We start from the raw sequence: 12142 nt of genomic DNA, 5'->3' as shown, positions 1-12142 counted from the left end.
ACGCTTATTGGCCAAGTTATTAGCGAATTTAGATATTGTGAGTTTTTATATAAACAAATCGATTTTTGTTGAGAAATATGAATGATCACAGATCTAGCTCTTTTTCTTGATTAAACGCTTATTGGCCAAGTTATTAGCGGATTTAGATATTTTGAGTTTTTATATAAAAAATCAATTTTTGTTGAGAAATATGAGTGATCACAGATCGAGCTGCTTATTGGCCAAGTTATTAGCGATTTTAGATATTGTGAGTTTTTATATAAAATATGGATTTTTGTTCAGAAATATAAGTGATCACGTATTGACCGAATTTTGATATTTTGAGTTTTTATATAAAAATTTAATTTTTGTCAGAAATATGAGTGATCACAGATCGAGCTGTTTTTCTTGATTAAAGGCAGATCGAGCTCCCTTTCTTGGTTAAACGATTATTGGCCAATTATTAATAATTTAAGATATTGTGAGTTTTTATATAAGTAATCGAATTTTGATCTGAAATATGAGGGATCACAGATCGATATATTTTTCAGATGTATTTAATAAGTGGACGTGGACAAATTTTGTTTCTGTAAAAACTTTTGCAGAGTATTGCGAACATTAAAAAAAATTGCCAAATCAGTCCAGGCGTCCTGCGATTTTGGATATATCGGAAAAAAATTGGCGTGGTCAATTTTTCTTTCAGTAAAAACTTAAATTGGATTACTATGAAACTTTAAACAAAAAATTAGCCAAATTGGTGCAGCCGTTTTCCGATTTTGGATAAATCGAAAAAAGTGTGCGTTGTCAATTTTTCATTCCGTAAAGACCTAAGTTGGACTATGGCCAACATTTAAAAAAAAAATTGTCTAAATCGGTCCGGCCGTTCTCAACTGATGCAATTACCAACGAACGATATTTGATTTTTATTTATGTATGTAGATGTATTGATAAAACAATGTTAACTTAGGTTTCAGTTCAGTTTAGTGACTCAGTATTTTGTTGAATATCCCTTGTTTTGTATTACTGCATCACAGCGACGATGCACAATTAAATAATCAATCGAAATATTTTGTCATCACCTTACCTCTTGATAAAGATTCTCTCGTAGTTTAATTTTGAGTCTGTATTTTGCGATCTTCCATTTCTTATAAGTTTTCTATTGGTTTGAGATCTCAATACAAACGGTTTGAATGAAGTTTTCACATGCTAAAAGTGGAAGTGTTATCGAATTTAAGTTTTGAATTTAGACCTCGTGGGCCCACTAGAGCGCGGCCAGTGTTCTCCAAAGTAAGGCACCTATGGTATGTTAAATTTTTAAAACGATGATATTCATATTGAGTTACATTATTACATACACATGATAATATAAAGTCGAATACAAACGACTATATGAAGCACTTGCTTCGAAATAAGTAACTTGTATTTTAAATTAATGAATAAAATAACGTTAATAACATATAATGTATAAAAAACGCTATGAACATTTTCCAACACTACATCTACATAGTTGTATTAAAAAGTATTAAAGTATATAACAATGGCAACTCTTCAGCACGTGTTGACTTGTCAAAACAAAAAGAAAAACAAAACAAACTGGAAAATTTATTTCACTAGGAAACCACTTTATTTTCAATTTCGTTAAACAAATATTACATTTACTTATTAAAATAATAACATGTCGCGCAAAAAATGGACTGACCTAAATAAACCCCCATTATCTGAACCTGTTTTACAAGTTTTACAGGATATGGAATTTAGTTTAATGACACCAGTGCAGGTAAAATATCGAAAACAAATTTCAGTAATTTTTGTTGTACATACTATTCTTTTTTATTACAGACTGCTACTATACCCTTATTATTGGCACGTAAAGATGTTTCCGCTGAAGCTGTTACCGGCTCTGGTAAGACTTTAGCCTTTTTAGTACCTCTATTGGAAATGTTACAACGTCGCCATAAAGATTCACCCTGGTTGCCTAAAGAAATTGGTGCTTTGATAATATCACCCACCAGAGAGCTGGCCTTACAGATATCAGAAGTATTGGAGCGATTTTTAGAACATGAAGATTTAATATATTTACGCCAGAAATTAATAGTTGGTGGCAATAGCATAGACGAAGATATAAGATCGTTGGTAAAAGATGGTCCTTGCATATTGGTCTGCACACCCGGAAGATTAGAGGATTTATTTCAACGCAAAGGAGATTTGAATTTGGCCGCGAGAGTAAAAAGTTTGGTAAGTTAATTTCAAAAACTTGCTTTAAAATTTCTAATTGATTTTTTTTTTTTTAAGGAATTTTTGGTACTAGACGAAGCTGATCGTTTACTAGATTTGGGTTTTAAAGCTACAATTAACAATATTCTAGCCTATTTACCGCGCCAAAGACGTACGGGTCTGTTTTCAGCCACTCAAACAACAGAAGTTACGGATCTCATAAGAGCTGGTCTCCGTAACCCTGTTTTAGTATCGGTCAAAGAGAAATCCACCATTAATACCCCCATCCGTTTACAAAATTTCTACAGAATATTAGAGGGCGATGAAAAGTTCATAGCTTTATTACATTTCCTCAAATCCAGCAAAGCTAAAAATAGTAAAGTCATGGTTTTCTTTCCCACATGTGCCTGCGTTGAGTACTGGTCGGAAGTTTTACCACAATTTCTAAAAGACCGCAGTATTTTAGGCATTCATGGCAAAATGAAAAATAAACGTAAAAATATTGTTGAACGTTTTCGCAAGGAAGATAAGTCTGTATTGTTGTGTACAGATGTTTTGGCCAGAGGTTTAGATGTGCCCGAAATTGACTGGGTTATACAGTGGGATCCTCCCTCGAATGCTGCTAGTTTTGTACATCGTGTGGGCAGAACAGCCAGACAGGGTAACGAGGGAAGTGCCCTGGTATTTCTCTTGCCCACAGAAGATGCTTATGTGGCGTTTTTGAAAATCAACCAAAAAGTTGAATTGGAAGAAATGGAAGATTTAGAAATTGATAGGGATCAATTAAAACCAATTTTGGATAAATTACATAAATTGCAAGCCTCCGACAAGGGTATGTATGATAAAGCAGTGAGAGCTTTCGTCTCGCACATACAAGCCTATAGAAAACATGAATGCAGTGCCATTTTACGTTTGAAAGATATGGATATGGGTAAAGCTGGCACGGGCTATGGTTTACTGCAAATGCCGCGTATGCCTGAATTGAAGACACTTAATGCGGATAATTTTATGGCACCTTCCTTTGAAGTAGATGTCAATAAATTAACGTATAAGAATGCCCAAAAAGAACAGGCGAGACAAGAAAAAGTTAAAACCTATGAAGAAACGGGCCAGTGGCCGGGCATAAAGAAGCATAAAAAACAAACCGAATCTTGGGACCAAACTAAAAAAGCTAAAATGGATGTTAAATCCAAAAAAGAATTGAGAAAAGCCAAGAAACAACGCAAGAAGGCCGACGAGGCTGCTAATGGATCGAATTCGAAAAAACGCAAGCAACAATTTACCCAAGAAGATCTGGATGAGCTGGCTAATGATATACGTTTGTTTAAGAGATTGAAAAAGAATAAAATCAGTGAAGAAGATTTCAATAAAGAAATGGGCATAGATGATGTTTAAAAAAACAACAAATTAAATGAAGTGTATATACAATTTTATTTTGTATTAATGTTAAGAAATTCAGTTTTGCAAATAATTTTATTAAATAAATAAAATGTAAATTACAACCAATTTAAAAAAAAAGTTTTTTAAAAAGAATTTTACGTGTTTACACTGTGTGTTCCAAACAAAAAAAGTGGTAATAAATCTGTATCGGAGGGGGATATAAGCTTTCAGAAAATGAAATTTGTGACCACCCTGTTACAACACAAGGTGAAATACAGGGGGCAAGATTTAGCACATCTGGTGTACAAAATTGCGCAGTATGCCATTCATTTATTCCGAAAAAGCATGTCATAGATGGTGTTCTAACTTATCCTACATACATACATATAATAAAAAATAATTCAGAATTTACTTAAAAAAAAAATTTATTCAATTGGTTTGTTTTGCCAATTTATTTTGCAATTTAAAAAAATGTAAATGAAAATTAAACACAAAGTTTGTAAAATAAACAAATGTTTAAATGAAACTTAAAATCTATATAAAATCCTTATAACGTAACAATATTGTATAAAAAAATGAAACTTGTACACATCTAGCATTTTTTAGTACACCTTAAATGGCTGCCTCTTGAACAATTTGTAAAATTATACGCCGCTTAGAATCATAAGCAAAACCATTTTGTTTAAACAATTCCGATTCATAGAATGGCTTTAAATTAAAAATATCCAACTGTTTGGCACGTTCCATCAAATCTCGTTCCATTATTTCCACATGTGTAGCCGAAGGACCATCTTTGCATCTAATATAGGCCAATTGATCCAATGTCAACTGACGCAATATGAAGAACAACAATTCGGAGTGATCCTTTTGGAAGGACAAATACTTTTGGAATGTTGCTCGCATCTTTTTCATGACACTGAATTTTTGTGCTTCTATAAACGATTCCAACATCATGCGTATGGCCATACTGACATCAGCTTCAATGACATTTTCACGCAAATGTATACGAGCATGGGCCTCCGACATTCGAATAACACTTTCAATGTGACGTACGGTAATGGGGAGAGAGCCGGTGGCAAATGATTCTTGACGTAGTTGGGCGTACATTTTGGCTATTTTATCTTCATCAATGTTCTGCAAAAAAAAAGTAAAAAGACAAACAAGTATGAGTGAAGGGTATATAAATTATATCTACCACGATGCTAGAATAACTCAATTTGAATGAAATCATTTTCAAAAATGTATAATCTTCAAAATCCCAACTTTATTCACTTACCGTTAGTTTAGGTCTTATGTTTTCCTTTGAATATACAATATATTGTCTCAAAAGATCTTGTGGTATTTCACTAACACCGCTGGGTTGTGTCTCCTCCATTTCAGCCTCACTAGAGGGGTGATGTTTAATATGAGAATTAACCACAAACTTAGCCAAGTGCTGGTCTTGCATGGGATCAAATTCATCTTTGACCACACACAATACATCGAAACGTGACAAAATGGGTTCAGATAAGTTTACATTTTCCGAAAATGTCATAGAAGGATCATAACGACCTCCAATGGGATTGGCGGCAGCAATAACTGTACATCTAGCTTGTAGAGAAGTAACAATACCGGCTTTTGATATGGAAATGGACTGCTGTTCCATGGCTTCGTGTATAGAGGTACGATCTTGATCATTCATTTTGTCGAACTCATCAATTAAACACACGCCTTGATCTGCCAACACCAAAGCACCAGCTTCCAATGTCCATTCACGTGAAATGGGATTACGTCTTACATAGGCTGTCAAACCTACAGCACTGGCACCCTGACCTGTAGTGAATACAGCGCGTGGTGCAATTTTTTCAGTGTACTTTAAAAATTGGGACTTTGCTGTGCCGGGATCACCACATATCAGCAAATTGATATCACCTCTGACCTTATGTTTATCACCGGGATTCTTGGATTCGCCACCAAATAAAGCCAATGCCAAGGCGCGTTTAATATAATCATGACCGTAAATGGAAGGAGCCATTGAAGCTACAATACGTTCGGCAATACGTGGATCTTTGCTTAATTTTTGTATGGTTGCAATATCTTCATCAGTCAACGATTGCACAACTTGTTTACAATCCTTGACCACAACATGGTTGGCTATGATAACGGTAGCAAAGACCGGAAAACCTTGATCGGTATTTAAGGAACCATCATAGTTGTTGGTATATATACCAGTGACCTCTAATTCGTCGCCCGGTTTACAGAGATCACAAAGATCCGCTAGTAAGATAACATCTTTACTGCGGGGTATACGGCCAGCGGGTATACGTCCTGGTGATTCTTGCAGAGTAACTTTTTGATAATTGCGATACAAAGTTTGTTCCATGTTGATCTGTAAAAACAAAAACCTGTTAATTTCATATTATTTCTCAAATACCCAGCTTCTTACCGAAAATGGACCAGTACTTTGACACTCAGGACATGAGCCCGGCTTAACTTCAGAATTTTGCGACTGCACAAAAGGTCCCAAAACATAACCACATTTAACACAATCATATTTGATAACAGACAGCTGAGGCAAAACGCCTGTTGTAGAGGTTACAACACCTAAAGTACGCACCAATTGATTTAAATGCAACTTACGGAAAGTACGTAATTCTTCAATTAAAGGTAATTCAGAAATGCGCACATGAATTTCTGTTGTAACACGTTCGTAAGTAGGGAATATAGACAGTACCATGTCTTTGGCTACTTTATCGAAAATTTCCAACATTTGGAAGGGAGCTTCGGGCAAAAAATAGGCCAATACATGTTCTTTATTAGCCAAATCAGTGTAGGACACTACAAAGGATGATTTATTTTGTTCACACATGCGTCGTATGCGGTCGCGATATGTGTAGGCTCCCCTCTCGTCCACAAAAGTACGCAAGAACGATTGAAAGCGATTGGCAATTTCTGTACGTGGACCCAACATACTAACCCACTCTTTGGTGGAATGACCTTTAGTATCTTCAAGGTTTTCAATGGATTCCACCATTTCGGAATCTTCTACCTCACCCACAGCAGCCTTCTCGCCAGCCCTACGCTTAGCTCTGGGTCCCACATCGTCATCATCATCGCTCTGATCAAAACCTAAATCACGATCATCACGATGTATACCTTTGGATCGATCACGTCTATTCATTTCACGTTCAGCTGCCAAACGGTCACCCTGAGACAACTCGGAAAAGTCCTCTTCGTCATCCAGCATGGCTGGATCATAATGATCCAGTTCTGGCATGGGACGATAATCATTTTCCAAATTGTCTCCAAACAATTCCTCTCCATCTTCTTCTTCGTCATGGCGTACAGTTTGATCGCCTAAAATTTCATCTTCATTTTCGAAAGGTTCAAAATCACCTACCGGCGAAGTCATGGCGGCACGTAGATCACGTCTATCGGCTCCATCGCTGGGTGTTGCTGGCGGTGGAGAACTCGGTAAATCCTAGACAAATTTAATCATCAGTAATGTTTAAAGATTTTAGAAATAGCACAACTTACAGCCATTTTATAGTTAGAAAAAGAACTTTAAATCAAAAACAATTCAACAAACTTAACAAGTAACAATTATTTAACAAATTTCTAGCGCTTGGTATTTGCCTGCAACCACCGGTGCACAAGGAATGCAATTTTTATAAAAAATTCTGTGTTTGGAATTTGTTTGGCAAAACACGCGAAGGAAAATTGTTTTTGGCGCGCAAACAGAGTTGTTAAACGATAAAGTTGTCAGAAGTTGCCACATTTATGATTATTCAACGCAGAGTTGTATTAACATTTTAATTTAAATGCAGATCAATTCAGAAAAAACATCGCTTTAAAAAGAACTATAAAAAATAATGGAACAAATCTAGATCCCATTAACAGTTTATATTTTTATAACTTATTTCTCTTAATGTCATTAAAAGTAGCTAAGAGCGTGAAAAATATATTTTCATTACAATTATCTTATAAAAACACATTATACATATTATAAAAATTTGGAAACTTTAGAATATTTGAATTTTCTGTGAAATGTGGAAATGCCATAACATCAAATAAAAAGCCAATTCGAAACTGGATATTTTGATTGATTTACATAAACATATGTATACAATTTTAAATTTTCACTATCAAAAATAACCAGGTGATAACCAAAATTCATAAGGTTCAGTTCCGTACCAGAGGTTTAAATTTCGTATTGAAGTACAATTTATCGAACACAAAATATTTCTTTTCATCAAGCGACAATCATTAGAATAGTGGGAATTCTAATAGTTTTTTCCCCACTAAACGTATATCAAATTGTTAGATTTAAAGGGAAAAATCGCTAAACTACCATCACTTCAAACTACCCTTCAGATCAAGCCAAATTTGTATAAGGTGGAGTCTATCATACAGCTGTTTAATTTTTTTTGCAATTGTTTGATTCTAGCTAGTTGCTGTCAAGGATTGTTTTTATATTTCATTATCTACATACTCTATGCTTATTAATAAAATTTTTATTTATTACATAAAAAATTTAAACTACCACTATTCAATTATGCACAATATTTTAAGTTTTACTAAGCATTGTTTCTAATTTTTCATTTCTGTTTTTTGACATTTGCTAAGATTAATTGTTGTTTTTGTAGAACTGCCATCACCCTATATGAATTCGTCTTGCTTCAGCTGATTGATAAGATTTTTTCACGTCACGTATAATTTTATTTACTGCATAATTTTTTGAAAAATTAAATAAAATCGTGGATATTTTGAATTTAAACCATGGCACCACCAGCGGCCAGGCAACGTTACAATGCCAATAAACAGGACAACAATGTGGGTTCTCGAAAACCTCCAAAAAAACTCAATACTACAACGGCAAAGAAAGAAAACAAAAAATTGAGGTAAGAACAAACATTATAACACCTTAAAAAAGCCGGCTAGGATGTACTATATTAAAATTTCTTAATAACGATTTTTCTTTTAGCAATAGTAACAAAAGCCAACAAGAACCAATTTCAAATAGTGAGAAATCGAATGTAGTGCCAAGTGTCCATACAGCTTTCAAAACATTTGTTAGCGCCCGTTTATGTAGTGCCATTTGGGCCTATATATCGGACTGTGATGAAACGTATAATTATTGGGAACCATTGCACTATATTATAAATGGTCATGGCCTGCAGACCTGGGAGTACAGTCCACAATTCGCATTAAGATCTTACACTTATCTTTTGTTGCAAGGTGTGCCCGGTTGGATTTATCAAAAAGTATTTCACCCTAGTCCAATATTGATTTTTTATATGGTACGTTGTATGCTTGGTTTTGGCAGTGCTGTAATGGAAAGATTTATGTACAAGTAAGTGATAAAAATAGGTAATGAAGTATTTTTTTTACATAATTTAACTGGTTCTATTTTTATTCCAGAGCCATTTGTCAAGAGTTTGGTATACATATTGGCCGTCTATGGTTAATATTTCAGCTTTTCAGTGTTGGCATGTTTGTTTCTAGTACTGCTCTATTGCCCTCATCTTTTGCTATGTATTTCGGTTGTTCCGCCTTGGCTGCTTGGTGGACTCAAAAGTATCCTTTAGCAGTATTTTTCATAGCCATTTCAGCATTATTGGGTTGGCCTTTTGCTGGTTTGATTGGCCTTCCTATAGCTGTGGATATGCTACTACGTAAACGCATGTTCCGTACTTTCTTTATGTGGGCCGGTATCTCGGCTGCTACCATTGCCATACCCATGATTGTCATTGATACTAGCTATTTTGGAAAATTCACCTTTGCTCCTTTGAACATTGTAATATATAACGTGTTTACTAGTCATGGTCCGAACATTTTTGGTACAGAACCTTTGAGTTACTATGTGATAAATGGATTTTTGAATTTCAATATTGTTTGGGTAAGTTTTAGAAATTATTCCCAATACCAATTGCATTTAATTTTAAATGATGGCAACCATATTTTGTTTTTGATTTTTTAAAGCAGAGTTGCCAGGAGCTAAAATTAAATATTACACAAATAATATGAAATTTTCCATATTTTAAAATAATATTTTTTTTCTGAATTTTATTTTATTAAAATTTTTTAATTATTAACTGCGAAAAATACTTTTTTTTAATTTGCACACATTTTTATTTTCTGTGAATATTGTTATATTTTATCTTTTTATGAATTTTTACATTACTTCAAGTACTAATTAATTTATTTCAACTTTTCAGCTTTTGGCTTTAATCACACCCATTATGTTAATTATTGACTACTTTGTGGTGCCAGCCAAATCAAGTTCAACTTTAAATTTTCCGCGCTACTTAACCTTAGCTCCATTTTATTTATGGCTTTTAGTATTTTTCGCCCAACCACATAAGGAAGAACGTTTTCTGTTTCCAGTCTATCCGTTGATATCTCTGTGTGGCGCTATTACAGTGGATATTTTTCAACGTATATTTTTCCGTCTTAAAACTCTGTTCGTGAAAATCAAAAATGCCACTTCTAGAGCCCATTATTTGGACCACACAATGTTTATAGCTATTTTCATCATGATGATAAGTACTTTAATGGGTTTATCACGTGTATTTGCACTCTACAGAAACTATCATGCTCCCATGGATCTAATGATGGAATTAACACAATTTAAAACCACTCCGCAATACAGACAAAGCCAAATATATAATGTTTGCATTGGCAAAGACTGGTATCGTTATCCTGGCAGTTTCTTCTTTCCCGCTCAAAACTTTCGGTTACGTTTTTTGAAATCAGAATTTAATGGAATGCTACCAGCCTACTACAGCGAAGGAGAAAATGCTACTCAAATAGTACATCCCTATTTCAATGATATGAATAAGGCAGATGAACGCATGTATTTCCCCTATGAAAATTGTGATTTTCTAATAGATTTCGATGAAGGAAAATACACTGAATTGGAGCCTAGCTACTCAAAGAGAACAAAAGATTGGTCTATAATGAAAAGTTTACCCTTTTTAATAACAGAAAAATCGCATAGATTTTATAGAGCATTTTATATACCATTTTTAACGGATAATTACACGAAGTATGGTAATTTTAATCTACTAAAAAGAAAGAAAATGAAACTTAGTTAGACTTAAGCAAAATAAAAATAAATGGAATAATTTACTTAAGTTTTTATAGGTTTATATATGTAAAGACAGCATTTAAAGGGCAACGATTTTTGAAAACCTATTCTTTTTGCAATATTTACATTGAATTTCCAGAAAAACGGTATTTTAGTAGTAAATATTTTAAAATTTGTCCATTTTACAGAAATGTAAGCCAAAGATTGAATGAAGAAAAATGGTTTTAATAAAATTAATTACAATAAAGTTTTTGTAGTTTTAATGGTTGTTTATATTAGATAAAAAATTGTTTGCTTTCGTATAAGTATTTTTAAATTTGCTACTTTTAAACTAGTTTAAATTAAATTTAAACTAGTTTAAATTTTAAATCGTTTAAATTTATGTGAGTTAAAATTTAATCAACTGCTCGGAGCAGAGGTAGTGATAAATGTAGACCATATAAGATTTAAAAATGTTTAGTTTTGGTTAGACCGGAAAATGTTGGTATCCACATAAAATTTAACAGAATTAACTTTCATTTATAAATAAATCACGCAACCTAATATGGCGACTGACCCATAATTGGTTATAGCTCTCATACAAAGCCCAGCTCCGAAAATTACTTTAACGATCTTAAAAATGTTGGTATCCACATAAATGATAAATAAGTTTTATGTAGAAATAAATCACGCGACATAATTTCATGGCTATCGGTACATAATTGGACTAGCTCCCATACAATACCCACTTCCGAAATGTATCCAAATAATATTCAATAAGGGGGAACCCTTATCAACGTCATACGCCTACGACAGTTTCGTACTAGATTAAAGAAACAGTTTGCATTTTATCTTTAATCTAGTACGAAACAGTCGTAGGCGTATGACGTTTACGTAAATCATGGGATAATGCAAGGCGAATTCATATAAGGTGTACTCATTCCTACAACAAATACAACAATACAAAAACAACATACATTTTGTTTTTGCTTTTTACCCAATCTGTCAAAAAACACAAGTAAGGCGAATTCAATATTAAAGTGGAATTTAACAAAAAACTGGTGTAATATATATTTTTATTGCTTCATTTCATGTGAAGGATGTTAAAATGTTCGATGATGAGTTCAAACGAGTGGAGAAACGGAAGAAATTGAATATAAAACAGAAAAAAGTGGACGCATTAAAAACACACAAATACAAACACACACATATATATGGCGCGCACCAAATCAAACATAAATTTTGACAGTTTGGATAAAACAGCTGATTATCAGCTGGGCTAATGAGAACACCTTATATGAATTCGCCTTGGGATAATGGTTATATATTTTTCTGTTTTTTGTCCTTGATCTCTATATTTTTGTTTAAGTATGACTGGTAACCCTACCAAGCAAATGTCTTCACACAAAAATGCAACACTGCAAAATATACAACAACAACAAAATTCCGTTAACTTTGCAAGGAATTTGCGTCGCGGGAAGTTTTTTGCATTGATAAATTTCATTTTGTTCAAGTGCTTAT

General features: G+C 33.6%; 3 protein-coding genes across 3 annotated transcripts; 2 read left to right on the top strand and 1 right to left on the bottom strand.

The window, feature by feature from the left end:
- The first annotated feature begins 1579 nt into the window (after nt 1–1579).
- On the top strand, nt 1580–3593 carry LOC135958428 (probable ATP-dependent RNA helicase DDX55 homolog). Its single transcript, XM_065509334.1, has 3 exons — nt 1580–1756; nt 1819–2214; nt 2272–3593. Exons 1-3 carry the CDS (start codon nt 1655–1657, stop codon nt 3586–3588), a joined length of 1815 nt encoding a protein of 604 aa, XP_065365406.1. The 5' UTR covers nt 1580–1654; the 3' UTR covers nt 3589–3593.
- Nucleotides 3594–3980: 387 nt separating this feature from the next.
- Nucleotides 3981–7224, bottom strand: Mcm2 (DNA replication licensing factor Mcm2). Its single transcript, XM_065509325.1, has 4 exons — nt 7090–7224; nt 5999–7033; nt 4850–5941; nt 3981–4707 (listed from the first exon to the last, which is right to left on the bottom strand). Exons 1-4 carry the CDS (start codon nt 7093–7095, stop codon nt 4186–4188), a joined length of 2655 nt encoding a protein of 884 aa, XP_065365397.1. The 5' UTR covers nt 7096–7224; the 3' UTR covers nt 3981–4185.
- Nucleotides 7225–8266: 1042 nt separating this feature from the next.
- Nucleotides 8267–10889, top strand: Alg9 (alpha-1,2-mannosyltransferase Alg9). The gene is made up of 4 exons (XM_065509316.1): nt 8267–8453; nt 8537–8905; nt 8974–9451; nt 9771–10889. The coding sequence occupies exons 1-4, from the start codon at nt 8332–8334 to the stop codon at nt 10647–10649; spliced, it is 1848 nt and encodes a 615-aa protein (XP_065365388.1). The 5' UTR covers nt 8267–8331; the 3' UTR covers nt 10650–10889.
- The last annotated feature ends 1253 nt before the right edge of the window (nt 10890–12142 follow it).

This window comes from Calliphora vicina, chromosome 1 (genome assembly GCF_958450345.1).
Source record: "Calliphora vicina chromosome 1, idCalVici1.1, whole genome shotgun sequence".
Lineage (NCBI taxonomy): Eukaryota > Metazoa > Arthropoda > Insecta > Diptera > Calliphoridae > Calliphora > Calliphora vicina.
This window is presented reverse-complemented; position numbering and strand designations above follow the sequence as displayed.